Source organism: Pan paniscus, chromosome 3, assembly GCF_029289425.2.
Source record: "Pan paniscus chromosome 3, NHGRI_mPanPan1-v2.0_pri, whole genome shotgun sequence".
Classification (NCBI taxonomy): domain Eukaryota; kingdom Metazoa; phylum Chordata; class Mammalia; order Primates; family Hominidae; genus Pan; species Pan paniscus.
In genome coordinates this window covers 20,772,115-20,790,820 of record NC_073252.2, presented here as the reverse complement: position 1 = coordinate 20,790,820, position 18,706 = coordinate 20,772,115, and the positions used below count along the sequence as shown (strand labels likewise).

Below are 18,706 nucleotides of genomic sequence, written 5' to 3'. Positions count from 1 at the left end.
TAGGACTGTTTTCAGACTGCCTAGGGAAGAATTCTGGAAAATGGCTTGCAATTTGTAAACTGTAATTACAATTACCAATACAATGGAAATAGTTATTTGTACAAATTATATTTTTAATTAGAATATATAAATGTAAAGTGAATTACAGAGAAACGGCATGGAAACAGATATGAAGAGACATAAGGGAATATATTAACTTAAAAGTTTAGGTCCCTCATTTATAAAGCTCAAATTAGCTCTCTGTTCATTGGCAATAATAATAGAACTTGTTCTATGTACCTGATAGGGCTATATGAGAATGAAATGTGATGATACAGAAAGAGCATTAAAAAGTGACAACTAGTATTTTTGTCAGATTTACTAAAACTTCTGTAAGTTAATTTCTTTTATCCTTTGAAAATGGTAGGTACTAAAAAACATGCCTAGGGTAATAAAGAAAAGTTAAAATGAAGCTATATAAATAAGACCAACCACAAGTTGGAAACTAGAAAATCTAAAACATTCAGAAATGCACATCAAGTAGACTCAAATGTGGAAGGCAAGTCTAAGAAAGTAAGTGTCCTGGCACTAAAACAAAACCCAAACAACAAAGCAAAAGATACACGATCATTATTTGCTGAGCTGAACTATGCTGTAGATTTGTGCAAAGCTGCATCGGAACAGGCATGTGAATGCCTGACAATCAAAGAGTTGATAAGTATTTCTTACCGTCATCACAAGTGAAGTCCTGAATGGCCACATCCTGGATGGGTATTTCTTTCAGGAAGTATGGTTTTTGACATCTAGGATTTCCCGTGACAATTCTCTTCTTTCTCAGCCACTCTCCCAACCAAGCCAGGTAGCAGTTACAGTTAAAAGGATTGGCCAAGAGGTTTCTAAGAGCCACAGGCAAACGATGCACAGTTTAGTCTGGGGTTTCATCTTCTTCCTTCTCTAAACCCCAGCTACCCTTCTCCACACTATTTCCGCTGGAATGATTCCTTCTTCTTTGCATTCCCTGTCCCCATTCTTACTCAGAATCACATGCAGTATATGAGATGCATTTTTTTTGATAAAATATTTATGCTTGGAACTTAAGCAGTAACAACACTTTTACATAAGGTAATTCTTCACATGATTTCATGCAAAAAATAAGGTAAGGTAGAATTTGGGGTTTATACAGTGGATCCTGATAGATATTTCATTTAGAAATAATTTAAACTTGTCAGAAATCTGACTTGCTGTCAAACTTCGCACTGATAATGCAGTAATTTAATATAAAGATGAAGGCTGATTACCTTATATTATTGAGTTTAACCTGACAACAGCTAATTCATTAATTTGTCATCTCAAGATTTCCATCTCTTATTTGCTCTAGAGAATAGGTTTCCCATCTAAACTGACAGCTGAGTTGATTAAATGCCAGTTATAAAAATGAATTTACTTCTACAAATTTCAATACTTCTGGCATCTCACCACTTCAGCATAAACCTATTGACAATCTCATTATTTATAAACATGCCATCTTTAATATGTGCAAATTAGTCACTCAATGTAAAATGTCACATTTTATGCAAAAAGAGGATTAAGTACTTTGCTGATGGATGGATGCTTCTCTCAAATTATTTCTTCACTGACTTGAGCTATGAACTTTTTTCTCTATCTTTATTCCCCTCCTTTTAAGTTAGATTAGTATATTTGCATGCCACCGTTACTGAGAAATCTTATCAGTTAGATAATTAATAATTTCAAATGCTGCTTTTTAGATACTGACATATAATAGACCTGAAATACATTGTTTGGAGGTGTGTGGCTTTTTTTACTTTTAAATTTTATTTATTTATTTATTTACATTTCTTGAATTCTGTCTATAGGCCTACAAACACTCTTTATTTTTAAGCTGTCTACAAAAAATATTCTCTTAGATCAGCTCAACCTATTTCTTCAATATTTTGCTAATATCATAGTAGACCCCCTATAGTAAACAGCTTTTATTTTTGATCTGGTCATCCTAATATATCTCCTGTCATTTCAAATGATTCTTTTTTTTTTTCCTTGAGATGGAGTCTCGCTCTGTCATACAGGCTGGAGTGCAGTGATGCAATCTTGGATCACTGCCACCTCCGCCTCCCCAGTTCAAGCAGTTCTCCTGCCTCACCCTCCCGAGTAGCTGGGACTACAGGCACCTGTCACCACGCCTGGTTAATTTTTTTTTTTGTATTTTTAGTAAACACAGGGATTCGCCATGTTGGCCAGGCTGGTCTCGAACTCCTGACCTCAAGTAATCCGCCCGCCTCAACCTCCCAAAGTGCTGGAATTACAGACGTGAGCCACTGTGCCCAGCTGATCCTTTTGAGCAAGTTTGTTGGCAATAACTCTATCAATTCTCCTTTTATAATACTTATACTGAAAATACTCCAATGTGAGAACACTGGCAAAAATCTGTAACATTTCTTTTATATGCAGCACTATCAAGTTATAATAATTCTAAAATTTGGAATTAAGCTACATTATTGATCATATCACTATGAAAAATAATTCACTGAACAATACTATAATTTTTTGTTAAAATTTAATCTAAGATAGTAGGTAATATTTTTTAAAAATTTAAATAAATTTGATGTGAACAAGTTTGTCCTTTTTTAAGTCCTAAAACCCTTGATCACATTTTAATGAAATGCTTAATAATATATTAAATACATTAACAAATATAATAAATGGCTCAAGTAATACATAAAGGCTATTTTTCATACTTACAGAGTAGATAAAGAATGGAGAGTATCAAATGCCCCTGGTGCAACTGTAGTAATTTGATTATCATACAAAGAAAGCAAACGCACAGAACTGAGTCCTATGAAACTGTCATTCCCCACACAGGTTATTCGATTGCTTCTCAACATCCTGAGGGGAAAAAAAGGACATTGTTATGGAGACAAAGCATCAGGCAATCAATTTTGCCTATCTGAGGATCGAAATGATCCTTGCAAATATGTAGCATTCATTACTACTTTTTAAAAATGTTCTCTTGCTATTAGATATTGCTATGAATATATACTGGGAATATCTTGCAAGAATGAAATGCTTTGAGTTGCCAATGATTAATCTCAGTTACAAAAGGCACGGTGAGTCTAGGCATGGATTTATAATCCCATGATGAGGGAAGAATGTTTTCCTTTGATGCTACAATTATGTTTGCATGACTGCATAATGTCCTAATTCACCTACGGCTCTCTGAGTCCTCGGAGCCCTGTGATTTGTGTATTCAGGGTAGTATTACATTTGAGGTTGAACAGAACGGAGGCAGAAAGGAATCAATAGCCACTGCAGATGAAGAACTGAGGGCATCTCAGGGACTTACACACTGAGTCAATGTCAAACATGGGCTAGGGGCGCCAAAATGGACAGAATATCCACAAAGACTACACGAATAATTTTATTTATGAAAATTAGCTCATTGTTTTAAGTTGAGAACTTAAAAAGAGGCAGCGGTAACAGATCCCATATCCACAATAAAGTTTTAAAAGGTTTACCATGAAAAAATACCTTTTTTTTTTTTTAGTCATTGTCATTATAGGATTAACACTATTGTCATTTCCTTGTTACTGCTAAAGTTTTGGCTCAATTATCAATTCTTTTCTAATTATTTATTGGTCTGGCTTAAAAACTGAACAAAAAGCTCAAAGTCCCATGTGAAAATAGTTATGAGTATATGAATAGTTGCCATAAATCGTATTCAGAATTCCTGAAAAATTAAATTATTCCTTAATTTTTCTAAACATAAGTTGGCTACTAAAATATTGAAGAATGTGAAAAAGAGAGGTAAAAATAAAGAAACAAAGTGTCACTTTAAAATTCTAGGTTGCCCTATAATAAATAAGAAATATAAACTTTTGCATTCTGCGAAGTCACAGATAAGAAAAGATGATGCTCTCCTTATGAAGGGATCGTTTTATGTTAGAAAACAAATGCACAACAGAAAAGCATTCCTATCAGCGCTTTCCTTTGTCATAAATGATGAAGAGCACTGGGTCTTAATCTTGCTGGAGTCACATGCCCCTGGGGGAAGTTAAAGAAAAGTTTGAGGGCCAGGTCCGGTGGCTCATGCTTGTAATCCCAGGACTTTGGGAGGCCGAGGCGGGTGGATCACGAGGTCAGGAGATCGAGACCATCCTGGCTAACACAGTGAAACCTGGTCTCTACTAAAAATACAAAAAAATTAGCCGAGCGTGGTGGCGGGCACCTGTAGTCCCAGCTACTCAGGAGGCTGAGGCAGGAGACTGGCGTGAACCCAGGAGGTGGAGCTTGCAGTGAGCTGAGATAGCATCACAGCACTCCAGCTTGGGCGACAGAGCGAGACTCCGTCTCAAATAAATAAATAAATAAATAAAAATTTTTAAAAAGAGAAAAGTTTGATCTCTGTTGCTAGAAAAATCCATAAGCACACATATGCACAAATTTCACCTGTAATGTCAAGGAATTCAATGACTGGCTGAACTATGTATATGAATTAGTAAGTGGCCTATTAGGGTTAAGAAGCCTAGGGGGAATGGAAATGTGCTCTCAAAATCTTCATAGCTCCAAGACAAAAGACACCAAGAATAGGTATGTTCAGATAAAACTATTCTAGGATTGACTACCCTGAGTTTGGTTCTAAACTGCTCTATGACGCTTGTTGGAACCTAACTAGATTAAGGAGGGAGTCCGTGAATATCTGTCTCAGGTGCTAAAACATAAGCACTTCAAAAACATCCACAGAAATACAATGAAAGGAGAAAGTGGAATTTAGATAACTTTTCACAGGGAGAGTCCTGTGAATGAAAAACAAAACAAGAAGAAATACTTTGATATAAGTTCCTTGAGGTGGTGTTTCGGGTTGAACTGTGTCCCCCTCAAATTCGTATTTTGAAGCCCTAACCCCCAAATGTGACTGTACATTCATGCACCATAGAACAATATTTTGGTCAAGTAGAGCTATACAAAATTTGTCCAATAAGATTGCAAGGAAGCTGAAAATTTCCTATTGCCTCAAGATGTCATGGCCATCATAATGCCATAGCCCAACACACTACTCATGTTTGTGGTGATACTGGTGTAAATAAACCTACCGTGCTGCCAGTTGTATAAAAGTATAGCAAACACTTATGTACAGCACATAATACTCCATAATGACAATAAACAACTATATTATTGGTTTATGTATTTGTTATACTATTGTTATTTTAGAGTGTACTTCTACTTATTAACAAAAGGTTAACTATAAAACAGCCTCAGGCAGGTCCTTCCGGAGGTATTCCAGAAGAAGGTATTGTTTGTTATCCTAGGAGATGATAGCTCCTTGCATGTTATTGCCCCTGAAGACCTTCCACTGGGACAAGGTGTGGAGGGAGATGACAGTAATATTGATATATTGATTATCCTGACACTGGGCAGGCCTAGGCTAATGTATGTGTTTGTTTCTTAGTTTTTAACAAAACAGTTTAAAAATGCAAAAGTAAGTAAATCAAACAATTTAAAAAAACAGAAAAGAATAAAGAAAAGAATAATAGAAAATAAAAAATTCTTATATAAATATAAAAGTAAAAAATTTATACAGCTGAACAATGTGTTTAAGCTAAGTGTTATTACAAAAGAGTAAAAAAAGTTAAAACATTAAAAAGTTCATAAAGTAAAAAAGTTACAGTAAGCTAACCTTAATTTATTACTGAAGAAATACATTTAAAAAATAAGTTTAGTGAAGCCTAAGTGTACAGTTGTACAGTGGTTTGTTTGTTTGTTTGTTTGTTTTGCGACAGAGTTTCACTCTTGTCACCCAGGCTGGAGGGCAATGGTGCGATCTCTGCTCACTGCAACCTCCGCCTCCCGGGTTCAAGCAATTCTTCTGTCTCAGCCTCCCAAGTAGCTGGGATTACAAGTGCCTGCCACTATGCCTGGCTAATTTTTGTATTTTTTAGTAGAGATGGGGTTTCACCATATTGGCCAGGCTGGTCCTGGAACTCCTGACCTCAAGTAATCCACCCGCCTTGGCCTCCCAAAGTGCTGGAATTACAGGTGTGAGCCTCCGTGCCAGGCCGTGTACAGTGTTTATAAAGCCTATGTTAGTGTACAGTAATGTCTTATGCCCTCACGTTCACTCACCACTCACTCATTCACTCACCCAGAGAAACTTCCAGTTCTGCAAGCTCCATTCTTGTTAAGTGCCCTACACAGGTGAAGTATTTTAAATATTTTGTACCATCTTTTTTATTGTTCTTTTCTGTTTAGTATGTTTAGATACACAAATACTTTACGTTGTGTTAGTAACAATTGCCTACAGTATTCAGTACAGTAACATGCTGCACAGGTTTGTAGCCCAGGAGCAATAGGCTGTGCCATATAGCCCAGGTATGTGGTAGGCCATACCATCTAGGTTTGTGTAAGTCCACTCTAGGATGTTCGCACAATGGCAACGTTGCCTAATGACACATTTATCAGAACATACGTATGAGTATATTTGGAAAGAGGGACTTTAGGGAGGTGATTGAGGTTGAGTGAGATTGTGTGGATCCCATTCTGACGGACTGCCATCCTTACAAGAAGAAAATGATACCAGGCAGCTCACTCTCTCTCCCTATGAGCAGATAGAAGAAAACTCATTTGAAGAAACAGTGAGAAGGTGACTGTCTAGAAGCCCAGAAGCGAGGCCTCATCAGAAACCCACCCTGTCAGCACCTCCATCTTGAACTTTTAGCCTCCAGAATGATGAGAAAATCAGTTTCTGTTGTGTAAGCAATCCAGTCTGTGGAAGCTCATTATGGCCGCCTGAAGACATGCATACAGCTGGAGTTACAGCCTACCGCCTTCCTCCCACTCCAAGGTACTTCCCTGCCAGGAGAAGGTTCCAGTATCAAGAAAGTCTTTTAACTGTTGTTTGAAAAGGGAGCCTTCTGCTGTTGTAATATTTGTATTTTACCTGAGACAACTCTGGAAAAGGTTAGATGCAGCCACCTGTGGTCTCTTTTCTATCCTCTTCCTACACATTCCTCAGTATCTCTCTTTTCTTTTCTTTTTTTTTTGAGACAGAATCTCACTATGTCACCCAGGCTGGAGTGTAGTGGAGCAATCTCGGCTCACTGCAATCTCCGCCTCCCAGGATCAAGCGATTCTTCTGCCTCAGCCTCCCGAGTAGCTGGGACTACAGGCGTGTACCACCATGACTGGCTAATTTTTGTATTTTTAGTAGAGACCGGATGTCATTATATTGGCCAGGCTGGTCTTGAACTCCTGACCTCGTGATCTGCCCACCTTGGCCTCCCAAAGTGCTGGGATTACAGGCATGAGCCACCGCGCCCAGTCCTCAGTATCTCTTTCATCACAAGGCTGAGTGAATGTTTGCCTATCATTTTGAAAGGGCACCAAGTTAGCCCTTGGGATGGGTCAGCAGGTCCCAGACTGGTCCTGCTGGGTGGTCAGGTTTCAGGCTATTCCTGCAAAACTCAAGGAATGCACTTCTGCTCTTAGGTGCAGGGAGGGCTTTGGGGGTGGGGATTTGAATTTGGGATGCTATAAACACATCTTGCTGGCTGTGGGAATGCCCTTCTCCCTCTGTATCTGATAAAGAGCAGACAATGGACTCAGCCTTCAGCCCACTGGTCATACATGGCTCTCACAGGCTGTGCGGGGCAGGATCGTGGGTTTGGGGGAGACAGACTCCCTACTACAATCACCAAGGACTGCTTCTTGGTTACAAATATTTTCCTTTCTGCCTTCTAAAGGCTTCAGAGTTTGGTTTGTCTTTCTTCCAATTTTTAGGCTACCACTTTTGTCAAACATAATTATATACTTTTTAGATACAATGTATATGTGTGTATATGCCTGTGTGTATGCCACATGAAAAATTCAAGTAATACAAAAGTGTTGTAAGTATGTTTGATTGAAATACCTCAATCTAATCCCCATATTTCTTGGACAACAACTCTTTGGAAACATATATAATTTTTTCCCCCAAACACCCTACCCCTGAGCAAGTAGACATAACTCTTAGCATGTTTTCTTTGAAAAAACAGTGGAAGATATATCACCAGCTTGTCTTTCTTTTACACTGAGACCTTGCAGGGGCAAAAAACAGTAGTCTCCAGATAAGCTGTTAGAATTATTCTACTGCAGAGATTCAAGGGGATTCTAAAGCTTACAGTCATTGGGCCAAGAGGAAGTATAGTATAGAGAGGTGTTTGAAGACAAGGAAATAAAATGACCATTTTGAGGCAGGACAGGGTAGTCAGATCCATATAAGCACTGGAACAAGGATGATCTATTTTGTAGAAGAGACAGAAGCCATGGGGAACGCTCCTGATCATCTGCTATGAACACATCGAAGGCAGGAATATTGGGGTAAAGAACCATTTGCATTCACAATACGTGTGTGTGTGTGTGTGTGTGTGTGTAACACACATCAAAGGCAGGAATATTGGGGTAAGGGACCATTTGCATTCACAATATGTGTGTGTGTGTGTAGCAGTGTGTATGTGTGTGTAACAGAGAGAATGTGAAAGAGATAGAGGGAGTGGGGTGGGTAAAAGTAGGTGTTTCTCTCTCCCAGGATTATAATGAACAACGAGCTGCAATCCTTTGGTAGAAGAACTGCAATGCAAGTACAAATACTTACAAAGTTTTGAGGCTTTCCAATCCCTTGAACATCTTATGCTGCACATTTTCCAAACGATTACTCGTAAGAAGTATTTCATTTACACCAGATGCTCCTTCAAATGCTCCCTCCTCAATATCTGTGATCTTATTGTTGCTAAAGTTTCTAAATAAAAATTGTTGGAACAAAGGTTTTAAATAATTTCTAACAAGGCGGGAATTGAAACATAGTTGATAATTTTCTTCTAATGATCCAAGTTTTCCAACTTTTCACTGCCCAGCACTGCCAGGGCTCTGAAAAGATTCCACTTCCTTACACCATCAAGACAAAGGGACAATAATACTAACAGGGAATGTCTGTGGTAAAAAATGCCAGCGTGACTCATGTCATACTCTCCAAGGGTCTCCAGGAGTATAAAATTCTTGAGGTCAGGTATTGGGTTACACAAACCTTTATGCCATCTATAAAACCTAACAAGAAACTTTTCAAAAAAAGTCCCTGATTAAAATTGTCAAATGATAATGACTAAAAGAAGGCAACTAGGTGGAGATAGATGGGCTAAAATGTATTAGTGTTTTATATATAGCATCAGAAATGTATTTGAATATGGGTTTATTCCCAGAAGAACGTCTCATGTAATAATGTGTTGAAACAACCAAATTAACTGTCAGTATTACGTATGATACCAACTACTACAATGCTTGCCAGAAGGCAAGAGTATCTAGTTGAGGTCAACTGTTTATAGGCTTTTTCTTTCTCTTTCTCACTGATCACTCCAAGACCAGGAGTGTCTCCCAAACAAGGATCATTTTTATGCATATTTTAATTTCTCTGAGAGAATTGCACACAGTAGCTTCTTAATAAATATTTGTTGCATGGGAAATCATCTTATAGCTAAAAAGAAAGTACATTTCATAACAGTGAAAAAGGAGGGCAATTAAGATATCAGAAACCATTTGGGAGGTAGGCTAATATGGATGCCATCTGTACAAGTAGTCTGTTCAGTAACTTACAGTCTATGGGACTATGGGCCAGTTACATATATGGACACACAGCTGAAGTGAGCTGATGCTGATGTTTCTGCATGTGTGAGGGCGCTCCATTGGTCCCATGCTATTGACCTATGTCCTGTCTCCCCGTCACACCTCCCCAGGGGCATGGAGTAACCCACTGAGTGTTGCTGAAACTGCTGAGCTTATGAACTTATTTTAAAATATGAGTTGTGGACATGTAGCAACACAGATGAGCTATCAAGCCAGTTTACCAATCATTAATTTTGACTATCTTCTAATGAAAGTTTAATGAAGCAAAAAAGTCCAATAGTTGACATGAAAAAAAAAAAATAACAGCATGGTTTGGGGAATAGTAAAGGAAGTTACAAAACATTACTGAACCCATTTTAATGTGCTTAGATTGCTGGATTCCTGCTGTGGCCACATAACAGACCAGCTGTCTGAGTTAAAGTAAGATGCTTAGGCTCTGCTACAGAAAATGTGATTGACACTGCTGAACACACAGAAAAGTCCCTTGCAGAGATTACCCTAAATTCATGTTACAGGTCATCATCATAGGGAAATTTCCCAGGATTTTTAGTATTTTCTAATTTTCTAAGAAACTTAACTGAAATGAACACCAAAAAAATGCTACAGAAATAAAAAAAAAATAGCTAACAAGTGACTTACATTTTACGTAATTGAGGAAGTTTCTTAAAGATTCCTGTGGCTTCCAACACGGTAAATTCATTATTATTGAGACGCCTGAAGAAAAAAGAAGGAATAGAGAAGTTTTATTACCAATAGTTAGGAAAGGATTAAATTTGATTTCTCAAAATGAATTCTAACATTATTTAATGATACCAGGAAAATAAAAGGAAATACATAAATCACAGAAGATTTGTGGAACATACTGATATTTTTTCTCATTTTATTCAAATTTTAATCATCAAAATAAAATGTTAGGAAGCACACAGTAAAAAAAAAAAAAAAACAAAAAACAAAGATCAAAACCAGCTCTCAGTAATCTCTAGAACAAATTTTCTCTAATTTTTTCCACTATCGTCCCCACTAAAAAGGATTTCTAGACTGTTTTTTCCCTAATCGTTTGCTTCACAATTGGAACAAAAATTACAGCTTTATTAGAATGCAATCCACATGCCAGAACATTTACCCTTTAAGAGTCGTACAATTCAGTTGTGGAACCATCTTTGCTATCTAATTCCAGAACATTTTCACTACCCCCAAAAGAAACCCCATACTTATTACCAGTCACTCCTGGTGGCTGTTCCCCCACAGTCCTTGGCAACCACCAGGTTACTTTTTGCTTTTACTAATTTTCCTATTCTGGGCATTTTGCATAAACGGAATCATGTAAGATGTAGCCTTTTCTGTCTGGCTTCTTTTGCTTTGTGTAATGTCTTATTCCTGTTGTAGCATATGGCAGTGCTTCATTATTTTTTAAGACTGAATGATATTTCATTACATAGGCATGACACATTTGTTTATCCATTTATCAGTTAGGAGGCATTTGTGTTGCTTCCATTCTTTGATGGCTATAAATAATGCTGCTATGAACATGGTGTGCACGTTTCTGCCTGGATATATGTTGTCGTTTTTTGGACATATACATAGGAGGGGCATTGCTGGATCACATGGTAAACCGTGATTAACTCTTTGAGAAATAGCAAAAAAGATTTCCATAGAAGCTTTACATTCAGACCAGCAATGTATGAGGGTTTCAATTTCTTCCACTATGTTACTCTCCCTTTTTGTTTTTGTTTGTTTGTTTTTTTTTTAGCCATTCCAGTGGGTCTAAAATGGCATCTCATTGTGGTTTTGATTGGAATGTCCCTAATAACTAATGATATTGAGCAGTTTTTCATGTGTTTATTGGACATTTGTATATGTTCTTTGGAGAAAGGTCAATATGAATAATTTAACCATTCATTAGCTGAGTAAAATACCTTTTAATCTAAATTATAAGAGTTCTGTATATATTCTGAATATGTGCCTTATTAGATACATGACTTGCAAATATTTTATTCTCAGTACTGATTTTATTGTATAATTTAAAAAATTATAAATCTCTTACATTACACACATTTGCTGAAGTCTAAATTGGAGGCTAGTTTCCACTATAATTCCTCCATGACAAACAAACTTATTTAAAGTGCTAGGCCAGGGGCAGTGTCTCATGCCTGTAACCCTGGCACTTTGAGAGGCAGAGGCAGGAGGATTGCTTGAGCTCAGGAGTTCAAGACCAGCCTGGACAACAGGGCAAAATCCCATCTCTACAAAAAGTACAAAATTAGCTGGGTGTGGTGGTGCATGCCTGAGGTCCCAGCTTCTTGGGGAGATGGGGGTGGGGGACTGAGGTGGGAGGATCCCTTGCGCCCAGGAGGCCAAGGCTACAGGGAGCTGTGATTGTGCCACTGCACTCCTGCCTGGGTGAGAGAGTGAGACTCTGTCTCAAAAAAAAAAAAAAAAGTACTATTGTGCTGGAAGGTATCACTTGTTTGTAGTATTATAGGTAATAAGCATAAATCCCTATATGACTATAAAAAATAAAGTTCAGGGCCTTGGTTGCATGGACTCCATGCATTTCTAAAATTCCTGGAGCTGTGAAATAGCTTCATCAACTAACAGGAGTAAAAAAAAAAAAAAATCACTATAACTACAAGATAGTGGGTTTCTGTCAACTCTTTGAAAGGCATTACTTTATTTTTAGTTATTCAAATTGCTAAAAATTAATTAAGTACAGGCATGAGTATAGGCACACTGAGAGATAAACAATAACACACAATCCCTGTCATCAAGGAGCTATAATCTAGTTAAAGATGGAAGGATTATATACAAACAAACAGACAACGAACTTTGCAAAGCAGTAAATGACAAATACCAGATGGTGCTATATATAAACATGGCTAAGATGTTTAGAGAATGATGAGGTTTTGCTAGGTTTTTCCCTGAATTGTTAGAACACCAACATTAAAGGTCCTCTTCTTATAAATAAAGTCAGTAAAGGCAAACCATGCATGGGCATAGAATCTGTAAGTGCTCCAACAAACACTTTAGCACTTAGTATGTGCAAGGTCCTGTGTTAAGGCTGTTAAGTGTAAATACCATCATATTCTGCCGTTTCAGCCTTTCTTGCATTGTTCAGAAAAAGCCATCCTTTCTACTTTAATACTTGATAATCACTGAATCCTTCTGCCCGTAAGTCAATGAAGTAGTAAATTAGGTAAGACAGACTCCTTAAATCTATTGATAGTTTACAGAGATTGAAAATGGAGGCTCTCAAACTACTTTATTTAGTTGTTATAAGGATTAAATACGTTAAAAAACTAAGTACTTAGAAAACAAATTGGGAATAAATAATACCCAATACATAAGCATCAAATAAATACCATTGTTATTAGTATGAAGTGCTTACTGAATTTTGAGAGACAAATTAGTTTCTGTACTTAATCGTATGGTTGGCTAGAAAGATGAACGAAGGTAGCCTCTAATATATTCTTGTACAAAATAGAGTTATGCCAATGTAATGCATATTAATTAAAATCAATGCAATTATTAATAATAAAAATGGCAAGACAAACATTCCTATGCTTTAATGCTTTCATTCCCTCCATCCCAACCAGAATTTTGTTGGGGGATGAACTTACAACTCTGCAGTGTACTGGGGAATGTGCTCCGGGATTTTGTTGAGCTTTTGATTAGAGCAATCTACTGTGGTTCCTTCACAGCGACACTTTTCAGGGCAAGCCAGATCCGCAAAGCAGTCTCCACTTAATTTTGATCGATAATCTTCTGTACCTATTGAGAATTCAAACCAAAAAAAAGATACTGAGTCTAAAGGTTAGAAAATTTATTAGTTTGTAGGAAGAAAAAAGTAAGATAACTATAGATTATGTAGCAGGGAGACAACTTGGGGTATTTTGGTCAATGGATGTCAGGAGAAAGGTTAAAAGAAAGGCTTGGAATTTTCTGGAAAAAAGAGTGACCAGATTCACATGACAGGAAAACATTAATAAAGTTGAGCTTTTCACAGCTGTACTTTCTGCTGATCCAATTCTGAGTCATTCTAGCCTATTTCACAGCTAGTCACACAATGGATATTAATTATTAAAAAGTTTATTTTTTTTTCTCGGAGTCAAGAATTGAAAATATATCCAGTAATGAACATGATCCTATATCTCATTGTAAATTAGGGCTTTCAAGGCAAATAGATATACTCAGGCTTTTAAATTTTCTATGGACTTTTTACTATTCTCTCCCTCTCACATAATCTCGGAGATGCCTAAAAAGCCCTCTTTTTTCATTTTGATTTTGTAGAAAGAGACAGGAAAATCCTGATTTGAGCCTCAGCAGCTTGTCATGCTGTAGAAAGCTGCGTGACGTTCCATGGTGCTTGACGGAACCATGTTTTACTCATACCTCGCAACCACATGGTTAGATCAAGCACAACAGAAAATCTCGCTACATTATCACTACACCAACCACTAGGCCAAAGGTAAGACCAAGAGGAAAATGGAGGGAAGGAGGAGAAAAGCTACAGACATTCTGGAAACGTAATACTGTTTACATGACATGCATTCTTCCCGCAGAATGTTTATGACCACAGTAAGAGTATTACTACCGATGATTTCCTGGAAACACAAAGAAGGGGCTATATGGAAAAGGTGCCTCCACCATTCCTCAGAACTGCAGAATGGAAACAACAGCTTTCGGGAACAACATCCAGGAAGAAGTTGAAGGTGAGCTACAAGGACAACAGAGAAGCTCAAAAGATCTGTGGTTTCTTCTTGAAAGAAAGGTGCCAAAGACCAAGACTAGAAGAAGGTACATCAGGATTGAAAAGGGAGGGTATTATGTTTCAGATCAGACACTTTTACTTACAGCCAAAATGGTGAATTCCTGCAAAAGTAAAGATCACCAAGAAGGAAAGAAAGAGTAATCCCAATTAAGATTAATATACATATTTATAAAACTAAGCTCTCTTCCTTCTTTCTTTATTATAGGAATTATTGAAAAAATAGCATGATGTGATGGGAATTGTCATGCTTTGTAAAATTTTATAAATAATATTTTGAAGCACGGTGGTCTCACAAGAAAACCAATGTAATAAAAGATGCATAGTGCAAATTAAGTTCTCGATTCCTTTAAAAGATGAACTCTCAAGGCCGGGTGCGGTGGCTCACACCTGTAATAGGCGGGCAGATCACAAGGTCAGGAGGTCAAGACCATCCTGACTAACACAGTGAAAACCCGTCTCCACTAAAAATACAAAAAATTAGCTGGTCATGGTTGCGGGCGCCTGTAGTCCCAGCTACTCGGCGATGCTGAGGCAGGAGAATGGCATGAACTCGGGAGGTGGAACTTGCAGTGAGCCGAGATCATGCCACTGCACTCCAGCCTGGGAGACAGCGAGACTCCATCTCCAAAAAAAAAAAAAGATGAACTCTCTGCAAGACAGATTTTCTTTTATCACTGTAATATGTAGAGTGCCATATAAAATGGTAGTAGCGAGGTACACACATAAAAGTGAATGAAAAACTAATCATGGAGATCCTCAAGGACAATCATTACAACATTTGGATTAATCCTTATGTTGTGATGTACACTTTTCAATGAACTTTTCAACTTATAAATAATGTGTCTTAGTGGAAATGGAATCAGAATCTCATAAGAAGTTTGCGATGGTAAATATAATCGTTTCATTACATTTGGCAGTTAATGCCATGAAATTTACTGAGGATCTGGTGTCTTATGATTTATGCTTTACTCCAAAATGAAATAAAAGTGCACAAAGTCTAAGTGACAGGTACACTGGATATCTTGCAATTCAAATAATCTGCATTCAATGGAACAGTAATAATGCTTATTTTATGGTGGCTTGTTAGGTGGACTCAAATTTTAATTAAAATTTTTGGAAAAAAGGGGAGGAAGCCCAAATGATCCTTTTGAGTCCTGGCTTCTACAATTATCATGTTTGAAGAATGTAAATTAAATTATCATAAATTGAAACTTAAGACATGATATTTGATATAAAAGATAATTTCCAAATCCTATTTTGGCTGCTGTCAGTAACAGGGAAAAACTATATCAGAATATATGAAAACAACCTGACTTTTGTTCTTTATTTAGTGAACTGGAAATATTAAACTTACCAATTATTAATTAAGTATATTTAAATGAAATAGTTTGAATAATTTGATACCAATTACATTACTGCCATAATTTTAGGATTTAAATCATATTAATGTTTTATTCTATAGGTAGTCTGGTGTTTAGAATATGGCTTTTTCTGGTTAAATAATAGCTATCAGATTACTTACCACTTAATTGGGTAAAGTAATTAATATTAAACATTGTCAATGAAGGCCAATCAACTGTTCTTTTCAACATATTACTTGTTATGCAGCCAGTATAATAATGTACAATGCTATTGATCATTCAAGCTCAAAATAAGTCATATCACCAAATCTACTAAATCCATAAAATTATCCAAATTGTAATTCAATAATGGCAAGCTAACAAATATCTCCTTAAAATAGAGACTAAACCCAGAGTTCTTCTTAAGAAAATACAGAAAGTTAGACTAACAGTGTACACTAACGCTGTAGAAATATCTTTTAATCTATAGCTCTTAAAATTTTTATAGTCTAGAATATACCCAAGAGATGGTGAATGTGGCCAATCGATACTTAACATAATGGTTTAAAACAAACAAGTCAAGAGGCATTTTACACAATTGGCAGGCAAGGAAAAGTAAGTAAAGAAACGTATTTTAAAGAGCTAGTTCTAGAATCATCAGTCTTGATAGTGTTACAATTGAAGTGGTAAAACATTGCGATTACTTTTCTTAGAAACATTTTATCCATCTGCCTAAATTATTCAAGGCATTTTGTGCCCATGAACTTCTGATGCTTTCACATCACACATCAATATTCTTTTTTATGGAGTTATATTGTAATTCTGGATATAGAAGAATGTAAAGTCATAAACAAATAAGAAACAACTGCATATAATTCAGCAGGGAGTTGCTGTTTTTCTATAAACAGTGAAGCAAAAGTAAAGCAATAAGTACAGTTTTTAAATATAAGAATCTATTAAAAAGTAATTTTCATGATTGAAAATGAAATTGTGTGTCTGTAACTGATTTCATGTAGAACTAGCTCTTTGACATCAGAAAGATCTCTGTCTTTAAAACCAGCTCAATTAGCTATATTTTAAAAACAGGTTGGAAGATCAGATATACAATGTAAGGAGAGAAAATGATTTAAGTAGAAAGCCATAGCTTCAAACATTTTAGCTACTGTGAGAAATTTTAGATAATGCACCAAAGTAAAAGAAAGAGAAGAAAAGGTGGAGTTTAATAATATATATGTTTAACATCAGAAGCTGCATGCAAAGGTCAGGATTTCAGGAAACAGCTACAAGTGATATACGCATAAGTCAATCTATCTATAGAGTATCCACTGTACTTTCAGAAGCATGCATATCAGTTTTAGAAGCTATATTTTATAAGGTGAGGAAAGGGTGTCTGTAGTTAGTCCTACTACCGAGCAAAACCTACCTGGAATGAAATACTGTTCTTTAGCTAAATAAAAAAAGAGAAAAAAAATAGAAGATGCACCTGAATGTCAGCAAGCAGAGATATGAGTTATATTAGATTAAGAATGGACTAAAGTTACTACAATTAAGTGAAAAATGTATATTCACAGCTGTGACTGAAGTACAATAATGTACAGTGAGTAGTAAATGCATCTATAATTATGGACAATAACCAGCTTGGTTCTTATATTAGCTTTTTAGTATGAAATTAACTGCCGAATGTGAAATACGCCTGGAATAGTTAGGTAGCATACTACCAAAAAGACATAAAATATTCTATCATAAAAAAGGAAAATATTAGATCAAAGCAAATAGTAAATTTGAATGATGGCAGCCTTTCATTTAATATCAATACAATGCATTCATATTTAGCTTTTTACAAATAAATGCAATATTCCCAAAATATTTTTAAAAATAGCTTTTGGAAAAAATGCATCCTCATGGTTGTATGCAAAATAAGAGAATGCAAACTGAGAAAGTGCATTCAGAGTAAGAAGCAAGGGATCTGGAGTCCCTCCTGGCGCCCCTGTACTTCTGAGCCCAAACAAATCATGTAACCAAGTCTCAATTCACTTTCTGAAGAAATGTAAACACAGTTAATTACTTGAGGTTGGTCAATTCAACAAACATGAGACTTAACATACTTTAAAGGTATTCTGAGTTAGCTAAAAGGCTCTGGTTAAGTTTGAATTTTGGAAAGGTACTATGAAGTATCTAGGCATCTTTTTAACTTGGTCAATTGCCTATTTCTTCTGCTGTATATGGTGTTAAAATGTTACATATAGAAGTATTATTTGAATTGGGTCTACAGTTCTCTTATTATTCATGGGCAGAAGAAAAAGAAATATGATTCTACAGTGTTCACTAATCAGCCGAAGGCCAGCTGCTTTTGTTAGGTCTCATGTAACCATTGTTGTTGGTCACAGGGGAAATAACACGTGAAGAAATTACCTGAACAACGGAATTTCTTGCTTTTGATCTGTCCAATTCTTTTGTTTGCCAGGCGGCGGGGGCTGGTGCAACGGGCACCACTGGTCTCAATCGGGTTGGTATGGAGATAATCCGCTAGCCACTTGAGATGGCAGTCACAAATAAAGGGGTTCTGGGCCAAATGCCTTTGGAAACACATACAGAACAGTTTTATAGATGACTTGCAATGGACTCAGCTCTTACATTCAGACTGGAAACAATGTCATCAAAAGTGATCCAAATCACTTATACATACATAGTTTGAATGGCCCGAAGAGGTGAAAAGGTCCCCTTGGCGATGGTCTGAAGCTTGTTGTCATATAGGGAGAGAAGGTTCAAGTTGTGGAGATCCTGAAAAGCATCTACCCGAAGGCAGTTTATCTTGTTGGCATTCAATAATCTGTTTGATTGAATAGTTGTAGAATTAAAGTGTAGCATCTTATTAACTCACCTGCAAGATTTTGTGCTTTTTAAGAAAACCCAGGCAAGAAATATATTTCTTTTCACCTCAAAACTAACATTTTAA

At 36.6% G+C, this 18,706-nt stretch overlaps 1 protein-coding gene and 1 non-coding gene across 5 annotated transcripts in view; both read right to left on the bottom strand.

The window, feature by feature from the left end:
• The window catches only part of SLIT2 (slit guidance ligand 2), a 379,008-nt gene that overhangs the window by 78,951 nt on the left and 281,351 nt on the right, over positions 1-18,706 (bottom strand). For 2 of the 4 annotated variants that reach the window (XM_003826819.6, XM_063603740.1), the window contains exons 13-20: positions 18,437-18,580; positions 18,163-18,326; positions 17,174-17,197; positions 13,260-13,410; positions 10,282-10,356; positions 8,621-8,764; positions 2,737-2,880; positions 709-875 (exon numbers count right to left, since the gene is read on the bottom strand). In XM_003826819.6, coding sequence (XP_003826867.4) covers positions 709-875; positions 2,737-2,880; positions 8,621-8,764; positions 10,282-10,356; positions 13,260-13,410; positions 17,174-17,197; positions 18,163-18,326; positions 18,437-18,580 — 1,013 coding nt within the window. The remainder of the gene's footprint in view (positions 1-708; positions 876-2,736; positions 2,881-8,620; positions 8,765-10,281; positions 10,357-13,259; positions 13,411-17,173; positions 17,198-18,162; positions 18,327-18,436; positions 18,581-18,706) is intronic. The other 2 variants (XM_003826821.6, XM_063603741.1) reach the window with 1 other exon arrangement.
• MIR218-1 (microRNA mir-218-1) lies at positions 13,976-14,085 on the bottom strand. The gene has a single exon (NR_106581.1). It is a non-coding gene; the product is annotated as a microRNA mir-218-1 (primary transcript).